The following is a 24,262-nucleotide window of genomic DNA, read 5'->3' as shown; positions in this document are numbered from 1 at the left end:
TATTATTATTATTAGGTGAACTTTCATATAGAACATAGAGTGTATTTGCTAAGCAAGATTCCACAGAAGTGTCCGAAATATATATATGAAATCATGGTAGATATGAATAGATATCTTCTTTTGTCTTCTCTTGACTTTCATTAAATCGTTCTCTTGACTTTCATTAAATCGTAAACCAGTGGAGAATGAGATAATTTTACACATGCACATTTTATCAACATGTTCCTTCATATTATAAGATTTTCATATAACGGAGTAACCCTCATTGTTTGTTGTATTTATTTTTAAAAAATTTGCGGTGTTTAGTCTTGTTATGCCTCGTCGTCCGATGAGTCAGTTTCAGTTAAAAATGAATCGGCAAAATGAGCAGCAGCATTTTCCAAGATCGTTACTTTTCCCAAAACTTCTCCATGTAAACAATAATCTATGGTCTCTGAAAAGTTAGAATACTAAGCTCTACAGGATATTTGTAAATGATTTCATTAATCATGGAAAATTTTCTTAAGGCATAGCCGTAAATGACACTGAATCGCTCGGAACGACTAAAATGCGACAAATTTAGGAAGAATATGGCCGTTTTCTGTAGTCTGTGCGTTGGTGGCTTTAAATCTTACCCTTATCAAGAGCAGGATTATTAGAATATACTCTGTTAATAGGGTGTACTATATCAAGAGGAACCCTTTTCCCTTAGGAATACTCAGATCACTTCGTAAAGCTGCCTTGTAAATCGGAGTTTAGCCTTCTGGCCTCATGTTTCGTATTGTTTATACGTTTCTGCGCACGTGCACTACTAGTCTTATTATGTTTCTGCGCAAGTGTACTAGAGTTTTCTCATTATGGATGTTTTTCTCTTTTATGGCGCTATGTAATTTCACGTAAAATTCAAAATATGTTAATGCATTTAGAAAAATGCGAAAAATATTAGACCCATGATATTTCAATTAGATAAGCCTTTGCTTTGGAAACTCAGTTATTTATTCAGATTTTATAAACAGGCGTGTTTTTACGTCATGTATATGCATTCGCCTGTTGCTTGTTCTTTTTGCTATCTTTAAAATCTTTCAAATTATGAAATTATGCTTTGAGTCATATCAGTCCTATATATTTTCCGTAACTACTGTGAAATCTTTTCAAACGCAGAAATTTAGTGGTTTCAAAAAGAACATTTATCGAAGTGGTCTTATTTTCGTTCGTCCAACTGGGTGCATGGTTCAATTTCGGCTTACCTTTATTAAAAATGGTGTATTAAGAGGAGGTTCCTCAATTTCTTCTTAGTTTAAGCAGTTTGACCGTCCAATAAATGACCTGTCTTAAGTTTTAGGAAAATTGGCATCGTTCATCAAAACATATGCCACTTCTCTATATGCATTTTTAAAATTTTAATTGAAATAATAATAGTGATTTAAAAACAAGAAATTTTCGTCTCACACTTCAGTCTCACACGTGCACGTGTTATGATTGTTATTGTATATATATATATATATATAAGATGGGGGTCCTATAAACACTATATATATATATATCTCTACATACACATACATACAAAGGGTACAGAGGACCCTAACCATTTGTTGGTTTTATATTGTAATATAGATGAATACCTGACACTGAATAATGATGCGTATGGCATCAGCTCAGATTTTCCGAAAAAAACAATCAAAATGAATCTGCGGTCAAATCTCAAAAGTGCCTCATAAAATGTTTCGTGGTATACGTTTCTGCGCACGGATATAGTTTATTATGTTTCTGACCGACTGAGAAAGTTTTCTCATAATGTTGTTTTTTCTTTTATTCCGCAAGGCAAACAGAATTTAAATTCTGTTGGCCTTTAGAAAATCAAAAATATTAGAATCCTGATATTTCAATTAGATAAGGATTTGGAAACTCTTATTTATTCAGATTTTATAAACAGGCCTACTCACCAGTATTTGCAGGTTCCTGTAATTGTAATAAGTTCTATTTCTTATTGAGCAAGATAAGCAATAAAACAAATCAGCAGAGAGAGTGCAAATGAATATCGCGACTTAGAGCAAGACATTTTCATAATAACATTTGCAGTGAATGACCTGTCTTAAGTTTTAGAAAGAGAAGTATAAAAACATATCTGATTGTGAATGCATTTTTAAAATTTTAATTTTCCTCGCGTCGAAAACAAGAAATTCAGAGGCCGTTCAAATCCCCTCTTGGAGCTCTTATAAGATAATCCCCATCTTATGCATATACATAGACCTTTACGTACACTATCAAACTCTTTGTTGGTTTTCATATAAATGATTAATACCTGACACAATAATGATGCACATGGCACAAAGACACACGTGTGTGTATGTATTATAGTATGGATATTTTGTATGACTGAGACGATATATATATATATATATATATATAAATTTGTTGGCCTTTTCTTCTTTAACTTTTGTTTAGGCCTACTCACCAGTATTTGCTTTTTTGTAATAACCATTTTTGTATGGGGAGATAAGCACGAAAACAAATCAGCAGAGAGAGTGCTTAGAAGGACTTTTGATTTGGCTTTAGAAAGAGTAGACCTGTAGTCTCGAATCGGCTTTTGCCCTCGCCTGAAATCCCCTCTGAGCTTTAGACCCCATGTTCTTTCATAGACCTTTACACTATCAAACTATATAAATATATATATATGTGTGTATGTATATATGTATATGTATGTATGTATATATATATATATATATATATATATATATATATATATATATATATATATAGAGAGAGAGAGAGAGAGAGAGAGAGAGAGAGAGAGAGAGAGAGAGATACATAAGTATACATATATGTGTCTTTTTTTCCTAGAGGAATATTTTGCGCTTACGTAAATGCAGACTTATTCACTCCCTGCACCTACGATATATCACATTTCTGTTGGCTTCTCCTTTTGTGCCAAGGATGTAACATCCAGATGAATTTTCGTTACTTAGAGGAATGCATCGACCGTTGTTATGCGGTGTGCTTCGAGGTCTTACTGCAAGAAAAGAAGATCGGAGTTTCGGGCACGTTGTCGGGGTACAGGAAAATATTATATTTAAGAAAACAAGTAACATTCAAAGCCATGCAGCTGACGAGTGGCATGGCTGGGTCTCGGTGGCCATGGTAGAACGCGGGAAACCTTTTCCAGAATAATACCAGACCTTTCGCCTCAGGCTTTTCTCTGTTTTGTTGGACCGTATTCTTCCAGATACAGCGATTTACTCCAACAAGTTTAACCCGAATAGTCTATACATATACGCAAAACCGCTGCGAGATCACAGTGGCGCGTCGTGAAAACAACTTGTACCCCAAACAACATAATAGTTTACCTATCTTTCAGATGTTTGGTTTAGTGCAAGTTGCTTTCGGAAGCGATATTTGGAGAGGGTAGAGAGTCCGTTCCAAGACTTTTTGGAAATGTGTGAGCCCATTTTACCGCTCCAAAACAGCTCGCCCCACTTTCAAAAGATCTCTTACCTTCTCAGCATTGTGCTCGTGCTGAGCGCGAACAACACAAGTTTGGTAAGGTTCCCGGTAAGTTCCGATGGCTTCATCGGCATCAAGTAAGCTAATGAAAAAATCTCTCTCTCTCTCTCTCTCTCTCTCTCTCTCTCTCTCTCTCTCTCTATTGATTGTAAATCCACGGTCAAGACATGACCGTGAGTACATCTGAGTCTGGGTATCTCTGTAAAGGATGAAACCAAGAACTACTCATGCGTGCGAACGACAGATTCCATCGTCTTAAAACCTTGTTGTCTTAATATTATTATTATTACTATTATTATTATTATTATTATTATTATTATTATTATTATTATTATTATTATTATTATACAAAGGCAGGGAATATTTTTGTGTGGACATGTTCAAACGACCGTTGATTTGCAAAGAAGAAAAAAGAAAAGGTACATAAAAATAAATTGCAATATATATATTTCTTAATTTTTATGTTTCCACAAGCCTGCCTATGGAGGCCCGAGCGAGTTATTTCATCGATATCTTCATCAGTTTTCATTCCTTTAAATCTTTCTCGTCTTCCTCTTTGGTTTATTTCCTTGAAAAAACCATTTCGTTACAAATGCATTCTACGCATTCAGATATCAAGTGGCAGGAAAAAAAGACTTTTCCTCATAATTATGGTTTGATCCATATTTTAGTCACTACAGTATTTTCTCTTACTGACGCTTTACTTTAGACACTCTCTCTCTCTCTCTCTCTCTCTCTCTCTACTCTCAATTACACTTATTTTTAACATGCCTTTGTTAAAGAATTGCGATAGCTTCCAGTTCCCAATCATCAGGATCAGTTTCCACTTTCCATATTCTGTAAAATAATCTAGTTCGTATCTTTCTCTGTAACTTCTCCCACTTCAACAACAATCTAGTTTGCGTATGAGGTATCATTTCAGTTTCAGTTAAAATAATCTCGACAGTGATTCATTCTTAACTTAGGACATTCGCTCCTAATTTTCTGTATCACTTATTAGATTTTAAAAACTGTCAGTTCATTCATGAGTTCATTCAGGTCTTCTTCAGCTTTCATGATGAAACTAAATAAAAATAGACCAGTGAAGATATATACAGTATATACGTGGTAAATGGCTCACGTACGAAGAAATTTCAGTAATAGTACTGAAGTGGCTTCGCCCAAGATTTAAATTTGTAAAGTTACTAAACTCATTATTAGGGATTTAATCGTGGGCATCGTTGTAAGTCACTCTTATCAGTATTGGATATTGACTCTCATAAGAACAGAAATGATTCCCGGTAGATATTTATGAGAATTGGCATGCAGCTTGACCTTTGGCATAGTTATACATGTACTGGACATTTGTGTTTGACCAAAATCAAATTATTATTGCCACTTGATTCATGCCTGAATTATCTTCAGGTTGCGAATTCGGCTGTTATTAAAACGAAAATTAGAGTACGTGTCATTTTCAGAGGGCTATTTCCTGTTGCCATAATAGCGAATCTTTGAGTATAGTTTGCCAAGCATCGTGAATATGATATATTTTATGAACAATAATAAGGTCGTTGACTGGTTTAAAACTTCTTTTTTGGTGTAATTATAGTTTTTATTCATGTTTTTAAGCAAATATATTTAATATAACTCGAATATAAAGTCTTCATACGCCATATGGAAACCAGAATATTGTAGTATAAAAGATATGAGGAAATGGTTTTGAGTAAATAGTTAATATTTGTACACCAGAAAATTTCAGGTAGATAACATAATTTATGATCATGTAAATTCCGTGATATTTATCATAATTGCTGTATATATTTAATAGTAATAATTACATTGTATATTATTTCACGTTAATAAGGTAGATGAAACCGTAAGTAACCAGTTTTCCTTATCTCTTTCGTACACAGGTGTTTGGTTGACAGCTCTGCTAACGTAAACATGTCCGGACTTTTGGTAAGCTCTTCGATAGTATTTACTGTAATAATATATTCGTTATGTTAATTACTACATTTAAAGATATTTCTACAAGGTTTTTTCGCAGAAGTATGTAATGTATGAGTATAGTAGACTGACAAACTCTGTGCTGTTTTTGTTAAACCAATGCTTAGCCATAGCGGTAACACGAAATGGAAACATTCACACAAGAAAGGGGTTACCTTGGTTTACCGGTAGACTATAGGCTATGCCATAAAAGTATATCCTGTACCCTTTAACTTTGATTGTTGATATGCTCCCTAGAATGGTTTAGGCAAGGGTGTATATATGTGACATGCAGATAGCGAAATGCACCTAGGCTAGGCTAGGTCGGCTACATTTGATCCCCCTGGGCTAGTACTAAACACGACGAAATACATTTGACCCCCGCTGAGGGGCTAGTACTGAACACGGCAAAATACATTTGATCCCCCGTGGGTTAGTACTAAACACCACGAAACAGTGTGGGTGAGTCACTTTTTCACTGTGTTTGGTACTAGCCCTGGGGTGGGGATAAAATGTCCATCAGTACCTTTAGTAAGTCAAGAAAACGGTTATTTTTCGTTAGACTCAGCCACCTCCGCTTTATAATTTATATTTTTCTTGGGTAAATCACATCAAAACAAAAATTTCTTCTCAATACATAACCTTTGCAAATGCCTAATAGCAGAGAAAAATAAGGACTTGTAAAGACAATGTCCCCACCCTCCATAACTAATACGGCAAAATTGTAACCAGTAAACACCCCTAGTTTACGTTAGGTTGGTATTTTTAGGTTCTTTTTACTACCTTATCATTTTCCTGGCCATTTTGCATAGAAAAATCCAAAATGGTTTTTCATGCAAAATGGCTAGCTGGCACCTTTGGAAATGGCTGGCTGGAGTCTTCCGAAAAATTACCAAGAAAACTAACAGGCTTTGACTTGGGAACAAGATCTTGGCGTTGACAAAAGTATGATTGCATAGGCAAATATTTGCTGCTAAATCATTGTTTTTGAAGTGTTAAAAGAAATATAACAAAAATGCTTTTATTTTTTATGAAATTCTAATTATTCCTATAACAGATATAAAATAAATATTTTATTGTAGACCTATGTTCCAGGTGGTTCATGTCGCTGCCACTCAATGGCTTGTGTCACACAGGCCCCACCCACCTTTTGGTATTATTGGATGCACTTTAGCTATAGTATATACTGTACATATATCTTTTTTTTCAGCGTTGAGGCATAAAAATAATCAAAGACGACTATTTGAAACTTTAAGGTTGTAAGGCAAGCAATATCAATTTTATGAAAATCATGTTTTTTTAACATTTGCATTTAACATATTGGCATTGGATAAACAAAATTTATGGTATTGTTTCGTCACGTTTTTCCAAAATTTGGCTACACGTAATATTTTCTTATAGTTTTGATATATATTACAGACTGGACTCTCATGGCACTTATTGCCTTGTTTTATGAAATAACTGTTTTCACATTCAAATAAAAGATAAATATGCAGCATGATAGGTTGTCAGTTAGTGAATTTTGAACAAAATCATATGCTGTCACATGGCATCATATATGAGCATGGCTGTACAAGCCTAATCGACTTTGTCATTAAGCGTCATTAGGTGGACACAGTTCTAAAAGGATGATCTAAATTTTGTGCATTGTAGTCTAGCCTATGTTTTCTGAGTAAATGAACAGTTTATTCTTTTTCCAGATGTGTTACATTAATATTGATCTCAACAGTAAAGAATCCATGCCTCACTTGAGTAGAATACCAGTGGGTAACTGAAAATTTTGTAAATGGAAAAGTGAAATATGTGATGTCACATTGAGGGTTCCTAGCCTGGTCAGGGCACAGGGCTCAAGGATAAGTTATGTTCCATTTTTGTTGAAATATGTCTTTGATCTGCTTTTAAAGAGCTTACAACCTGCAGAAATATGCCTAATGTGCACAGCTCCTCTGCACTTTTATGGTAACTACAGCATAGGTGAATGTTCTTAAACATGAGAGGCACAGAAAAAATATATGTGGTTCATAAGTGCAATCATAAAAAAAAAAAGGAAAGAAGCAGGAAATAGAGCACACCTGACTAACTAGGGCGTCACATCCTACCTGGCTTGGAGGATGGGATTTGATCCATGGACCCATCTTGCTTAAAAATTATGCCAGTTATACTGAGAGGCATATCCAAACTTAGCCTAGCCTATGGAACTTTTTCACTTCCCCACTGTATAGTGTATGTAGTATTGGTTACCTTAAATTTTTAGGATAGGTTTTTGCTATTGGAAAGCAATAATGCTTAATGTGCTGCTGTAGTTGTCAGTAGTCAGTTGTTTACTGGGGACTTTTTGCAGTTACCTATCCATTTTTATAAATCGTTCATATTAAAAATTTTATATTGGGATATCTTAAAATTATGAAAGTATTTTTCAATAATTGGTTTTTGAAACAGTAACACATGTTTTACTCATCTGTGAACTGATAAGATCATTTGGAGATAAATATTACTGAAGCAATTACTGCACCTTAGGGTCTTCCAAGTCTTCTGCTGCCTGAAAGAAAACAGCTAATGTTATCACATATTATTCTTCTCTCGCCCATGTGAAGGACATATCCAAGCTATCTCCTTTTCCCCTTCATAGTAATTGTGATATGGAACCATAGCCTGATAATACAATTCTGGAAAACTCATTCTTGTGAAATTTGGTCCCAGAACACTTGGACTTCATATATTTCATTTACAATGAATTCACTGTAGTGATCTGTGTAGGCATAGTAGAAGAGAAACCCCTTTATTTCCTTTGCCATTTTAGGAAGTTGAAAGCTGCATAACTGACAAAGTACCACATACTGTACAGGGAGTACACTTGTAGGATTTCACTCTGTTTCAAGATATGTTACAAGCTAAAATTTGAAAATTTAGAACAACATTCAAGTTTCCAAAAGTATTTTTTATTTTTACTTATTTTCACTTATTTTTGCTTATATCATAGATTATATGTGGAGCATAAATTGTCATTTGAAAACATCTCCAGAGGAAAACGGTAGTACATATCTGAAAAAATGCAGAATCTTGAACATAAGCAAAATTAAAGTTTTAATTGGTTAGAAACATTACAAAGGTATTATATAATGTGAGATCAAAGTGGGTACAGAAAACAATTGGGGAAAAAAGAACGCATATGCTGTTGGATAAGAACAGAATTTGGCTACATACATTTTGAATTTCTATTTTCACTGAAGTTAAACCCTGGCACTCTCTTTCATCCCAACAGTAACTAGTAAGATTTTTTGGCTCAGAGAAAGACTGAATACATAAATCCAGTACCTATGTGGTTTATATGTTTTGAATAAAAGTCATTTTCAAATCTTTACTTTCTTAAGGTTTTTGTCACTAAAATGAATCTCTCAAATTTATGTCAGAAGTAATTAACTTGACTATTTTGTTGTGTTTTTGTATTTCTTTAAGTTTTGGCTTTCATTTCTTAAATAAATTGAGTACAGTAATTAAATTAGACCATGAATGTTTTTATAACGGTGGGCATGTCTTCAGCAGGCCAGATAGCAACTGGGTTAAACCATTGAAATGTAGTGGGATTTTTTATGGATACCTACCTTAGACTTCAACACCAGCCAGATTGAAGCTGAAGATCATTGGCATTATAAGTAGTAACCCAGTATGTATAAAATAAGAACATGGGAAACTGTATGGACATGTAGAAAATTTATATTACAACATTTTAAGATTTTTGTTATAGACTTTGTGCCAAAGCCAGGTTGTCTTAATTGAAACTTTGTTACTGCACAGTGCTATATGCCATAGGCTGACTAATATGTTGGATGCCTAGGGTAACTTTTTGGACTTACTAACAAATTGAACATACAAATGAACACTCAGAATAGAACTCGTTTTGTATGTAGAGGATTTCCTAAATATGTAAAGGATAATTGTACTACTAGTATAACAAATTATATTTAGGGTACACAGTATATGTATCTTTTTCCTAGAACAGATCATCTCTTTTGAAAATGAATTAAGTTCTTCAGAGTTGTGAATTACAGGAATTTATTACAATAACCATGTACCTTATAAATTTTACTTTCATTTTGGTTTTTGAAGACAAAATTGTTTGCACTGCTCTATGCAATGGAAACTAGTACCTGTACTGAAAAAGAAAGTGACTTTTTCAAAGTTTGTGACCAAAAAATGTCACAGTGGGAAGGTTGTGTCATGTTTGAGGAGTTGCCAGAGAGATTTGGTGTCAGGCAGGTGGAAAATAGGCAGATCTCAAAGATTATGATGTTTAGATAGAAAGGTGGTAGATATGAAAGTAGCTGGACCAAGACTGGTAGGACTTCTCAGAAAATCTTAGAAAAAAGATCAAAGACAAACACCAAGTCTGATGGGAGTTAATGCAGAAATTTCATGGACCAAAGAAGATTGGAGAGAACTTTTTTTTTTTATCCAACCCCTTGAAGAGAAATTTTGATGTAACTATGATTTTTTATGTAAAAGATCAAAATGCTTGCATCTTGAAGTGGTTGAATTGGTACTGTGCTCTGTTAGGAATACAGTACATTGTATCACTTATGAGATATGTAATATTTTTCATTAAACTTTTTTTTTTTTTTAATTATGCATGTACAGAACAATATCAACATAATGTGAGTAAAGTTTATAGAGTGTATCATACATTATATTTTTCAGGAACCTACTTTGTATGTGATCAAGGGTATTGCCATCCTTGACAATGATGGCAATAGACTACTGGCGAAATATTATGATCCAACAGTCTTCCCCACTGTGAAAGATGAGAAAAAATTTGAAAAAAATCTCTTCCAAAAGACACACAGAGCAAATGCAGAAGTCATCATGCTGGATCGTCTCACTTGTGTTTACCGCTCCAATGTGGACCTCTTCTTTTATGTGATGGGATTATCACATGAAAACGAGGTGAGTGAATTGTTGCCATACAATGTATTGTTTACTGTACTGTGACATCATGCTTCCTGCTGTGCTCTGCTGGTGGTGGCATTATCTACTGTGCAAAAGATTTCATCAGACTGTAGTACAGTAAACCCCCCGTATTCGCGTTCTCATGATTCGCGGACTCACGCATTCACGGGTTTCTCTGTGAAACATATCTACCCATTATTCGCAGAAAATTCGCCCATTCGCGGTATTTTTCACAGAGAAATATTGACTAATTACTGTATTTTCGTATAATTTTCATGAATAAATGCACTTTTTGTGATAAAACTATTAAAATACTCAGGTATAAGCATTTTTACAGGGTTTTTCTTGTGTTTAAACTATCAAAATGGGCAGTTCTAAGTGTTTTTAAAGGGGTTTTAAGTATTCGCGGATTTTATCTATTCGCGGAGGGGGTGCGGTACGCATCCCCCGCGAATACGGGGGTTCACTGTACTTCTTCAGTACTCAAATCATAATTTGTTTGTTGCTCTGATATTGAGTATAGGAGTATTTTGAGATGGTAGATTAATTTTGAGATTGAAATTTAGATTAATTTATAAAATCAGTAAAACATATATCCCCTCTTGAAGCAGCAACTTACTGGGTTTACACACACATACATGTATATGAGAGACAGGTAACAGAATTAGCCTAATCTAAATTAACTAATGGACAAGACAGTTGGGATCTATGGAAAACATGCTTTACACGTTTGAACATTTATCAAGAAAGACCAACACAGCAAAACCTTGAATGATCCATTGCTAGATGAAATCTGAGTAGTCATTTGGTGAAATTGTTAATCAGTTTCCTTATATTTTCCAACTTATATCAAGGACACCAAAATGTCTTGATTTTCTCTCTGTCTTTGTGCCAGGTTTTTTTGAAACAAGAAGCAGTCTTGATCAAGACTGAAAATTTCATTTGTATATTCACAACATTAAATGTAGCAAATTAATTTTAATTGGCTAATGAAAATGGTCAAAAGTAAAAAGATAATTAGATAATAAGTTAGAAATAAACATTAAATATTTTAGAAGAGCCTGAGAACTTTAGTCAAATTAATAGGGGTGACGTTTAGTACTTTGATCTCAACATTATGCGTAGTGTTTAAGGAAGCAGTATAGAACTCCATCAGAAATTGTGATTGTTATTGTAAGTAGTCCCAGCTTACAAAGTCATTGTAATTGAGGGCAGACTACAGTATATGAATTAAAGGAATAATTTGGTTTTTCATAATCATGAATGACTTCACTCTTTAACCTTTATACTCACTGTATGCAGAATTTAAAGAAATAATATTTGAATACATGAAAAGATTACAGTCAGTCCCCAGTTATTGGCCGCATCGGGTATCAGTGACCTGGTTTTACAGCGCTTGTCTGGTGATGGCAATAACTGGATTTTTGGCTTGTGCCAATCTCTGGGGATCAGGGCTATTATCGCCGATTTTCGGGTATCATCACGCCATCAGGAACGAAACTTTTACCTATAACCGGGGACAGCCTGTATACATTGTAGCAGTTATTAAATAATTTTCTTTTTATTCCATCTTTCGGCTCTATGAATTTTCCTTGCTTTCAGCTTATCCTCGTGTCAGTTCTTAGCTGTTTATATGATGCTGTTTCATCTATATTGCGAAAGAATGTAGAAAAGAGGACATTGTTGGACAATTTGGACATCATTATGTTAGCGATGGACGAGATTTGCGATGGAGGGTAAGGAAGAATTTTTACATTTATAATGAATGCTTTTGATGTATAATGGATTCATTTTAGTTTGCCATGCTTAACAGTTGCTGGTTTAATTTTACTAATGACGTTTACTTTGCTCAAGTTTTTCCCTTGAGACACTTAGTAGAGAGGAATACCAGTCTCATTCTTTGGGTTAAATAGATTTTATTAATTAATTATATTGCCAAAAACACTTGTTTTAGTTTCAGTGATGATATTCAGTACCCTCTTTGTGTTTGTACTGTATTTTTTTAACTGCACTACACTTTTAAGTAGAAATTCCATACTTCTTGATGTTTAATGTTGGAGAAATAGTTTGTTTCAGATGACACATTTGATGGTATTAGTTATTATTTAACTTTGATGTTTTCAACAGAGTACCCCTGGAAACTGACCCTCAGGTAGTTAGTCAACGTGTAGCATTACGTATGGAGGAAAGTCCTTTCAACGACCAAACCGTAACACAGGTATGTTTCTTCTTTATATCCTGTATATTTTTTTATTAACCATTTCACTTTCACTGTATATTGTTTGGTCCTCTCAAGATGGTCTTATGATTCTTATTTCAACCTGTCTCAGTTTTTCAATTTAGTGAATATAAAGATAAGTACAGTACAATATTTTGTAATTTGGTAACAGTAAACTGTTTTTAGTTCCATCTGTTTATCGGGTATATATATGTATTTTGCGGATTGGCACTTGGAGATTGATTTCTTTTAATGTGCTTAGATTTCTGAACTTGGAACTGGTTATTGAACAGGTTGTACTGTATTCAGTTTACAGTATATAGTACAATGGACTAGTCAAAATACATTCTTTGCCCTCCACAGTATTCAATCTCTTTCATTTAGTGTACATCCAGAGATTATAGAGAAAAGTCCTAATGCTAATCTTCTCAGTTAGAAAATTCAAAGAACATTGTTTTGTCTAATTTTAATTTGAATATAAATGTATGGTAAATTGTCATTGGTAGTATTCCTTTTCCTGTTAATGTGATATACTAAAGAATACTTATTAGAAATCTGGGGTTAATGTACTGCCAGGTACAAAAGAACTTGATAGTGTTTAAAAATTTTCATTATCAGTAAATAAGTACATATGTATGATTTAAAATTTTCTGTAAGTGGTGGGCTTTAGTGTGTCAGCAATTTGTCACATGGAGAGATATTATCAAATGAAAGGGCTTGATATGGTATGCAATTAGGCATCTAGCTGTGGCAAAATTCTTAATTTAAAGTTTTTGCAGTGTCCTCACAAGTTGCAGTTTGTACTTTTACATTCTGTCATCAGTTAGTTTAATGCGCAAAACTAGGATGAGTGCATTTAGTTTTCATTTTTTGTTGAGAGGGCGAGACTTGGTTCAAATGGTAAATTGTCGATGGTTAGTGCATATAATCGGTAATTGCTGTATCGTGTATTTTCAAGATGCATTGCTGTCAGTATTTGTGAAAGTCAGTATGAGCCATTGTGACCAGTCCACAGATTTTGTTTGGGCTAGGGTTTGGTCCGCATATGGTGGGAGGAAGCTGTTCATCATGAAAATACCTTGAAGGGTTTGTCATGTACCTTAAACAACCACATTAAAGTAATGTGGTATCGTTCTGTAGATCCAAGTATGAGTTTGGCCTTAGGAACCTTAAGCCCCTTTTAATGCTACCTGTATATCTAAGGCATTCAAGTAGATATACATTACTAAAATTCACTTGTTGCCAGCTCAATATCTGTTTTACTATAGTAATTAACTCTGCTTCCCAAAGATTTTATAATTGTTGGTTTGTGTATATAACTTCATACACTGTACTGTATATGTTGAGATTGTCTGTGTTAAACTATACCACTGACAATCTCACCATATACAGTACAGCATATGAAGTTACAGTTTAACTGTTTAATAATGTGAATTTATGTATGTTAGGGATGTGGTTCTGTTCAGCTATTGTTCTTTCTTCATTATATGTCAGTAAAAATTACACTTGGTACCTTTTTGTAACATTTTCCTTTGGTGATATTGTATTTCAAAGTCTTCCTCTAGTGCCCTGCTGTTAAACAAATTTCCAAGTTGTTCTATCAGACGTAACATAAATGCCTTATTTTGGAACAGGAAAGTTAAATTATTTTACTGTGATCAGTCAACTGAATTATCAGACTCTTACGTGTATTGTTTTTTAATAAGAAACTACTCTGTAGTCCTGTAGCGTTTCTTAAGTAAACCCCATGGTATTAAGATAATTCTTTCAAAGGACAAAATTGTTCTAATTTTGCATATGTCTAAGGCGAATTAAGGGTTAAGAGGTAATGTTGGGAGCTGGATTACAGTTTTCTTTTGCTGTACAGTATTCAAAATATTTTGTGAAGTTGTGAAGAATGAGTCCATTTTGTTTTGGACAAGCACTTTTTAGGGCATTACCACATTTGCCAGTAGAATCTATTGGTCACTTTTTACCAGATACATATGCAATTGTAATAGCCATAATGCCCTCTTAACTTCTCGAATTCTTCGTGCTTTTTTGGATAAGCTTGTCACTACAAAGCCATAAGATCCAAGTGCAAGAAATATGAAGTGGTTATGGTGCCCAGTAGTGGGAAACAAACCCACATCACCAAAATTACAAAGAGGTCATGTTGCCAACCTGACCACGAGACAATGTGACCTTGTCATGATTATGGTGACGCTGGTTCGTTTCCCATTTCCAGACATCATAACCACTTAAAAATTTCTTGCACTTGGATCTTAAGGCTTTGTAGTGACAAGCGCATCCAAAAAAGCCACAAGAATTCGAGAAGTCAAGAGGGCATTGTGGCTATTACAATTACATATTTGCCAGTATGTAAGATGTGCCCCAGTTTTATTCGCTTTATCTTCATTGTCCTTCTCACTGTAGGATATTTTGAAGCTTCTTTCTTAAAGATATGCAAATATTACTGTGAAGGAAAAAAAACCTGTAAAACCTATATCTTTTAAGAAATGTTATGGGGTTTGCCCTTAACAAAATACAGATTTTTCTGAATTATTGTAATGGCCTCTGCTTATTATGGTGACTAGTACAACCCTAGCCTATCATCTCTAGCTTTCTTTCTTTCTATGTGTTAGTGTTTCTATCTGAAAATGTAATTTTAAGCCTTTTAAAGATAACCTACAGCATTATTGCTATTCATATACAGCAGTATATTATATAAAAAATTTATCTTGACTGTTTCAAAATGTATCATAGGTACTTCAACTGAACTGATGCAACCATAGGCTAGTATGGATGTCACTGTGGTTAGACTAGAAAAATTCTCTCTCTCTCTCTCTCTCTCTCTCTCTCTCTCTCTCTCTCTCTCTCTCTCTCTCTCTCTCTCTCTCTCTCTCTCTCTCTCATGAAACCCATTATTTTTATATAAGTAACTTACCAAGTAATTGCATAGCTATAGTTTCCTCTTGAACAACAGCTTAGATTCAAAATTTTGCAGGTAGCGCTTCAATATAGTTTGTGTAGGTGATCACCCCGTCCCACTAACGGAATATTGGAACGACCTAACAAACTCATTCATTTCCTGCTGTCCGTGGTGGCAACACCTCATCTGGCAGTAGCCTTTTTCTTTATTTTCCGGTTATTTTACCGGATTACGATGGAGGATTCTTAAATTAACCATCGGAACACGTCTATTGTAGCCTTCAGGCTGGAATCTTTCAGGATGAGTTTTTTCTTATTTTGGTTTACGTTGATCCAGTCATCATTGAGCCGCCAGTAAATAACGCCATTTTCATCGATGGTTTGTTTACCGGTTAGGCTTCTGGCGGTGTCGATAATAGTTTTGCATTAAAAGTAATTCTCGGATGTTACGACATTCCATTATAAAAGTAAATTGTATGTTACGCATTTTCATTAGGCCATAACTTTGGCAAATTATGAATTGTTTTCTGGCTATAAAATACTAGTGAGCCACCGATAATCGTTTTGTTTTTAAAAGTAATTATCGAGTGTTACAGCACTCCATTATAAAATAAAAGTCTAGACACTGTTATAAGATAATTGATGTATGTTAGGCTTTTCATTACGCCATAACCTTTGCAATTTATGATTGTTTTACGGCCTCAATATACTAGCAAGCCTTGTTTTACAGCCTTAATATACTAGCGAACCGTAGATAATATTTTTGCCTTAAAAGTAATTCTCAAATGTTATGGCATTCCATTATAAAGTAATCGGCGTATGTTATGCCTTTTCATTAGGCATTAACTTTTGCAGTTCGTGAACTGTTTACCGACCATAGGCTACTGGCAAGATGTTGATATTGTTTTTGCTTTAAAGTAATTTTCAGATGTTAGTGCATTATTATTTTCAGTAGGCCATAATTTTGGCAATTTATGATTTGTTTATCGGCCATATGCTTCACGTCAGCCACTGATAATTGCCTTGAAAGTAGTTCTTGGGTATTTTGCCATTTCATTAAGCCTGTAACTTTTGCAGTTGTGATTTATTTACCAGACCTGTGCCTCCTGGAAGCCTCCAGTAAATAAATTTTTGACATAACCGTCATACCTTCCTTTGCAGAACTCAAAGTGTTAGGCAGAAAGTAGTAAGGAGAGAATTGGGGTTTTTTGTTGGCGGCTACAAGTTGACATTCTCGACAGCCGAGAACCAGTTCACGCTACGAACCATGCTGACACCGATCTTGGGCGCCAGCTTCGCCCCCAGCACCCTCTCTCATGCAATCAGTGCCAGCGCTAGCACCCTGGCACCAATTCTCTCCTACTAGCCTTCTTACCACATGCTCCCACACCTTACTCCCTTGCTTCCCTTTCCATACCTTTGCCAGTCTTGTCTTGTTTAACAGATGTTAACCTTTTTATAGTAAAGTGTAGTGCAGTGGAGGTGGTGACTACTTGTCCCCTGATGCTCCTAGACAGAAGGTCCTTGTCAAACTCCCCTGCACCTGGGAGGAGGCAAACTGGAAGTCCAGGGGAGGTCGGGGGGGTTCCACACAGGTTGTTGCCCCAGTTGAACCTGTAGCGGTCCCAGGTATCAGCAGACAGCCACTGGAAAGGTGTCTTGTTGGATGTGTAGTGGAGGAGGTAACTATCTGGCCCTATTGGATCACATAAACCCAGTCCCTGTCAGACTCCCCTGCACCTGGGAGGAAGCATACTGTCGGTCCATGTGAGTCCGAAAGGGCTTTGCCCCGGATAGTTACCCCTCAGTCGAGCCTGTTGTCCGCCGGTCTCCCTATCGGATCTCATAAACCTAGTCCCTGTCAGATTCCCTTGCACCTGGGAGGAGGCATACTGTCGGTCCATGTGAGTCTGAAAGGGCTTTGCCCCAGTTAGTTATAGTTAACCCTCAGTCGAGCCTGTTGTCCGCAGGTCTCGATGGACTCCCATTGGAAAGGTGTCCATAAAGATGTGCTTGCTTTGGCCGTAGTGGCACCGATTATTTATTTTTTTTTTTTTTCTGTTTATGGATCCCAGTGTGAACAAGATAAGGATCCCAGTGTGGACAAGAGGCTCCATTTACACTTTCGGGATCCCAGTGTGGTTAGTTATGGATCACCGTGTAGACTAGTGATGCCAGTGGTGTGTTTTTGAATTTATGTCAGCCATTGTAAAGATACATTTCCCAGTTTTGATGCGTCAGTGGTTATCGTCATTGCTCTCTGAATCCAGATAGAGTCAGAGAGCACGCGAGCTCCTAATTCTGAGTGCCCAAGTACCGAGCTCCCAACTTCCAAGAGCCCAAGTTCCAAGCGTCCATTTGTATCCTAGTGTCCCTCCAAGGTTCCAGTGTCTGAGTGCACAGTGGTCAAGCGACTACTATCCGAGCACCCAGTGTCTGTGTCCAAGTGCTCAGTGTCCAGGCTCACATTTACTTCACCTGTGTCTCATGCCCACTCGTCCTCCTGTCTGTTGCAAGCCAGCTGTCAGTTATTTAACACTACACTCGGGACTACAGACACTACCTCTTCGCTTTTCTGCGTCGGTTTCGTCCACTCTTGTGCTTCATTGGAGACCATTCAGCACCACCTTAGTAATTTGTTGTGCCTGTTACACCGTCCACTGAAAGTCTAGTGTCCGAGTTTCCAGTGTCAGAGCACCCAGAAGTTTTTTCCGCTCTTGTTTTTTATTCTCTAGTAGGAGATCTCTGGTGCTCTCTTCTACTCTACTATGAGATTCATACAGTTGCACAGGCTATCACTCCCAAATGACGCTGTTCCAACACTAGTTTCGGAGTGCTCGACACTTTTTCTTGTACTGGGTCCTGATAATGGGCTGCATGACCACAGTTCTTCACTTCTGTCTCCTAGACAGTAGATGAAGGTCAAGAGGGAGACAATCCAGATAGTTCTCTCACTCATTCTCCAGGGCAATTGGATAGGAGCTTGGATATGCAGTGAGCACTCTTCCAGATCCCCATCCAAACTCCAGAGTTTTTTAGATTCGCCTTTCAGGACAGGGCTTTTCAGTTGGGAATCTGTGCTGCTCCCTCTCCCGATTACTAGCTCTTCCTGCATTTGACTTCCCCCTTTTGTCTGGTCATTACTTCGGTCTTTACATGTTGACTTCTTCATCATCTTCGAAGAAAGGGGCTCAGAGAGACTTGACAGTAACCTTTACTGGGACAGGGAAACACAGTCGGACACCATGTTGTTTCTTAGCCCAGGTTTCTTTAGTCTGATTTCCAGTGGTGGCTGTCTGAACATGACTTGTGCAAGGGAATTCTTTCTTCTGCTGAGCTTGGTTCTGGTCTTCTTTGCAGCACCTCAGATCTTGGTCAAAGGAGCCCATTTGAAGAACTGGGAAGATGTCCAGGACTCGGTCCCCAAGAAGAACGGAACCTCGCTTATTCTTTGGAGAACTAAAGCGGTTTCTCTTAAGGCTCTAGTATTGCTCGACCCTAGCTCTATGGTAGTCTATTTGGATTAGACCTCAGTCCTAACACATCTACTTAAGCAGGGAACTGGATCCGGCGTTCCCTCTCAACCAATCAGCAGAGTTCTTCCTCCTTTGGCATATCAATCAAGTCCTCTAGTCATTTGATTTATTCAGGGACCAAGCATCGAAGGATGTACTGGGCCGTCAGAAGCTTGTCCTTCCCATCTTGGCCTTTCAATCCTGGGTTGTCAGAATCTCTTTATTGTATGAAACAAGCCAACCTTGGACCTGTTTGCTTCTTCAAGGAACCTTCTACATGATCGAGGAAGTGCTGAACAGTCTCAGGCTCAATTTCCAGTTACTTACAGTTGTTGGTGGACTCTTCAAGATCTTTTCCCCAAACTGTGTCTTCTCAGACAACCTATCTTCAGAGATATTACCAGGGGGGTCCGCTCTTGCCCAGACAGGCGCCAGACTGTCCTTAGATTGTCTTCGGAAGAGTCTTCAAGGCGTGTTGCAGAGGCTGTTACAAGATTTAGAAATCACCCTCTTCCTCCACCTCCCAGACTTAGTGGACGTCTTCCAAAGCTGGGGTCTCAGACTCTTCGTCTCGTCTTTTTAGATACCTCTGACCCTGCTGCAGATTACCTCTTTGTTTCTCGCTTTCCTTGAAGTGGTACCGATCTATGCTTATCTCTGATTAAGCACAGAGACCTAGATCTTTCATCTTCTCAAAGACCTCGCAACCCTTTTCCACACCCAGCTAGGAAGCAAGAGATGTGCTATCCTCATTTTTTCCTTTGACTTTAGCCAAGAATGAGGACCCATCTTAGACATGGATCCGTTCTTTCTCCCTTAGAGTTTAACGCACATCCTTGGCTTCCAGGAGCTCTGTCCAGCTCCCGAATTCCTAACTCGCCTGGTGTCCAGCTCGCCTGACAAACTAGTTACAACTTGGCACCAGCGCATGCTCCAAGCACCCAGGAATGCTCACCAACTCTGAGGGAAGAGTGAACTCTCTATCCAATTGGAGTTTTTAGATATTTACCTGAACAGGACTTGATAATCTAGAGGACTTTCTTGTCCTTTGATGTTTGGTCAAGAACCCCCTCTTCCTTGGATTTAGATCACATTGTCCTTCATCCTTAAGAGAATTTCTGAAACAATCGGATTCAGAAGAACAACTTTGCCTTCTTTTAGTGAAAGCTAAGGTCATCTGAGCAGCCTCTACTTCTTTAGCTTTCAGCTTCTAGCTCTGCTGGCACCCAGCTCTTTGGGTGCCAGCTACAGTCTCTCTCCAGCTTTAGAGCTTCCAGAGCCACAAGCTGCCAGCTTGTCTGGCATCCAGCTCTCCTGGCCACAGCTATAGAACCCCCAGCACCCAGAGCTTCGGACTCCCCTGGTGCTCAGCTTGCCTGGCACCAGCTACAGTCTGGTGCCAACTTTAGAGCGTAAGGCTTTCGTGACCTCCCAGCAGCTCAGCTGGTGCCCAGCTCGCTTGGCACCAGCGATATTTATACTAATCCTGGAGCTTCCAAAGCTCGCCTGACGCCAACTCCAGACTGGCACCAGCTAAGTAGCGTGTAAATTCTGCAGTACCACAGGATAGTGACTGGCATGGTATGGCAGGAGGAAGCATAAGATTTTCTCATACTATCCCTTCACCTTCTGGTGAGGTATAGAGTTTTTTAAGAGCCAGGACGTACAAAGTACCTGGAGCACCCACCACTCTGAGTTTATGGGTTGTGGTGTTATTTCAGTGTAGATAACAGTGTATCTTTTTTTTTTTTTTTTTTTTTTTTTTTTTTGGGTTTGTTTTTTTTTGCACCCAGGGCAAGGGCACCTATTAAAGTTTTGCTAGCTATTGGATAATTCCTTAGCTGCGTAATCTTCCACTGATGCTTTGGTAGCCATTGGAGCACTCCGATACAAAGCTCCTACTTAAGTAGAGGCGACCCTTGGCTCTACCACCACGCCACTACAGGTTAAGTCGAGCATCAACCAGGTGCAGTTTTATACTGCAGCCTCTCTTAACCCTTAAGCGCCTATTGGACATATAATACGTCGACTAAAATTGTCTGTTGGGTGCCGAGTGGACGCACCGTCACGTCGACTACAAAAATTTCAACCTTCGGTCAACTTTGACTCGACCAAATGGTTTCAAAAACGCAATTGTAAGCTAAAACTCTTACATTCTAGTAATATTCAATCATGTACCTTCATTTTGCAACAAATTGGAAGTCTCTAGCACAATATTTCGATTTATGGTGAATTTTGAAAAAAAATTTTTCTTACGACGATGGTGTAACTCGGCGAAAAATTTCATAAATTCTTTACGTCATTTTGTCGTAATTTTTGCACTGTTCTATATTAGCCGTTACATAAAGTTTTATATATGAAAATGTGCGCAATTTCATGTACAATACAGCAAAATACAACCCATGGTTGTAACTTTTATCAGTTTGGAAATATTTTCATATAAACCATGATAACTGCCAAAATTTCAACCTTCGGTCAACTTTGACTCGACCGAAATGGTAAAAACGCAATTTTAAGCTAAAACTCTTACGATCTAGTAATATTCAATCATTTACCTTCATTTTGCAACTAATTGGAAGTCTCTAGCACAATATTTCGATTTATGGTGAATTTTTGAAAAAACTTTTTCTTATGTCCGCGCCAGAAATTCTTTCACACGTTGTCGTAATGTTTGCACTGTTTTATATTAGCTCGTTACATAAAGTTTTATATATGAAATGTGCGCAATTTCATGTAGAATACAAACAAAAATAACTCATGATTGTAGCTTTATCAGTTGAAATATTTTCATAAAATATTTCCATATAAATCAACGCAATTATAATAAAAAAAATATTCAATCATTTGGAAGTCAGTCAAAACAAAACCTTACGACGAAATGGTCTCAAAACTTTCATTCATGTTGTCGTAATGTTTGCATCGTTTTAAAACACTTTTATATATGAAAATGTGCGCAGTCTAGTAATATGGTTGTAATTTATTTTCAAATCACGTAACGCAACCTTTATCAACTTTAACTTTCGACCGAAATGGTAAAAAATGCAATTTTTCAAAAAACTTAATTCTAGTAATATTCAATCGTTTAACTTCATTTTGCAAGTCTCTAGCACAATATTTCGATTTATGGTGAATTTTTTAAAAACATTTTCCTTACGCTCGCTGATAACTCGCCGAACATCTCAGAAATTCTTTCGTCTCGTTGTCGTAATATTTGCACCGCTTTATATTAGTCGTTACATAAAGTTTTATATATGAAAATGTGTGCAATTTCATGTACAATACAACAAAAAATAACTCATGATTGTAGCTTTTATCAGTTATGAAATATTTCCATATAAATCACGATAAATAGAAAAATTCGACTTTCAGTCAACTTTAACTCGACCGAAATGGTCAAAAACTGCAATTGTAAGCTAAAACACTTACAGTCTAGTAATATTCAATCAATTAGCTTCATTTTTTCAACAAACGGGAAGTCTCTAGCACAATATTTCGATTTATGGTGAATTTTTGAAAAAAATTTTTTAGTCCATGCGTGTTTAATTCATGCATCATTTTGTGATAATATTTTCTCTGTTTGCTTTGATCGTTTTAAAATTTGTTATATACCAAAATCATCGCAATTTAGTGTACAATACAACTAAAAAAATTAACTCATTAGCTTTAACCGTTTGCTTTACAGCGATACAATTATATACAAGTTTTTTTTGGCGACATATTTAACAATATTTATATTGATAATGATATTTTTTTCATTTCTGATGGTTGCATTAAAGGATGACAAAAAATGAGCCAAAATGAACTGGAATCTTAAAAACTAAGGAAAAAAATTTTGTTCACCGAACGCCGCTGGCATACGTTTTGTAGGGCTTCGCCAGGGTTAACTAAAAGGAACGACATTTTGTATTCAGAGCCAAAATTTTCTATTCAAATTTTACAAATGTTTTTGGGTATCTCCATGTATCCCACCTCCTGTTTGGTTTTATGGTATGAAGTTATTTATAAAATGAACATTTTATAACAAAATAAAAACACATATGGAACCCATCCTCCTCCTCTGATGGACATAAGGCATAAAACTAATGAGAATTTTGCTAGGTCGTTTATTCTGTTATTTTTTATATTGAGATATGAATTTTTTTTTAAAGAGAAATTTTAATTACTTGGTAAAATATATAAAAAAATTTTATCATAAAAAGGATTTTGACAAAAAAATCTATTTCTGGAAACTCAAAATATTAAAATTCAGCACTTATTTCTAGGTAATTTGTTTTAATCTGGAGTTACTACCCCAGAGCGAGCTCCATCAGATGGAGTTAAAAGGGTGATTTAAATCCTTAGAGATCCCAAAGTCAAAAGTAGATTGGTCCAAACCCATACTACTCAAGGAGCACACAAAACACCGCTGCATTTTAAAGAATGATGTTTACTAAAAATTTATGTTTTGAGAAAACGGTCCTTCAAAGTTTTAGTTCCCTTTTCTGGATAAAAAAGTGTCAAAAATTAACAGGAAATAAATATCATTCTTAAACTGTGATAATTAATTCTATGACCAAAGGTCCAAAAAAGAAATTTAATTTTTATTTTTACAGAAGAAACTGATGTTAAAAATTAATGACAAAATGATTATAAACAAAATAACTAATAATTAAAACCTTATAACAAAATTATTTATATAGATAACACAGCCAGTTGAAAGTCACACATTCTGAGGCAGTGGATAAATTTTAGAAAGGGAACCTGAGGGAGGAACAACGTCCCCTGTCTGATCTTGAGAATTTAAGAGCTTCAAGGTTTCATTGACGTTTGAAAACCAAGGTGACTTCAAATCAAAATAGTGGTAAGATCCTGAAATTTTTATTAGTGTGGAGGTGGCCACAGCTCTAATATCATCCCTTGGACTGGATTAGCCTGGGATAAAGTAAAGGATCTGTTGTCTAATAGCAGACATACAGATTACCCCCTTCAATAAAGAGGAGGCCCAGAAGAGATTAGGACCTGTCTAATTCAAAGTATGAACTGGGCACAGGGACAGTCTTGCTTCCAAGGCGACCACCTATGCTCATTCTTATTTTTGGCCAGGAAGGTAGGGGTGAGGAATCAGCAAAACCTCCACTGATGGAAGGAAGTATCCTAGAGAGTGCAGACAGCTCTGAAATTCCCTAGCTACTGCTAGGCTTTTCTAAAACATCGTTTTCCCAACAAGGAAAGGTAAGACTGATTATCGAAC

General features: G+C 36.5%; 1 protein-coding gene across 6 annotated transcripts in view; it reads left to right on the top strand.

Annotated features, from left to right (window-relative positions):
• The window catches only part of zetaCOP (COPI coat complex subunit zeta), a 257,001-nt gene that overhangs the window by 213,265 nt on the left and 19,474 nt on the right, over positions 1-24,262 (top strand). For 5 of the 6 annotated variants that reach the window (XM_067094877.1, XM_067094875.1, XM_067094874.1 and 2 more), the window contains exons 2-5: positions 5,373-5,418; positions 10,141-10,386; positions 11,992-12,125; positions 12,517-12,607. In XM_067094877.1, the coding sequence (XP_066950978.1) occupies positions 5,373-5,418; positions 10,141-10,386; positions 11,992-12,125; positions 12,517-12,607 (517 nt within the window). Of the gene's footprint in view, positions 1-5,372; positions 5,419-10,140; positions 10,387-11,991; positions 12,126-12,516; positions 12,608-24,262 lie in introns of those variants that run through there. The other variant, XM_067094873.1, reaches the window with a different exon arrangement.

Source organism: Macrobrachium rosenbergii, chromosome 51 (assembly GCF_040412425.1).
Source record: "Macrobrachium rosenbergii isolate ZJJX-2024 chromosome 51, ASM4041242v1, whole genome shotgun sequence".
Lineage (NCBI taxonomy): Eukaryota > Metazoa > Arthropoda > Malacostraca > Decapoda > Palaemonidae > Macrobrachium > Macrobrachium rosenbergii.
The sequence above is the reverse complement of the archived record's forward strand: the minus strand, read 5'-3'. Positions and strand labels throughout refer to the sequence as shown.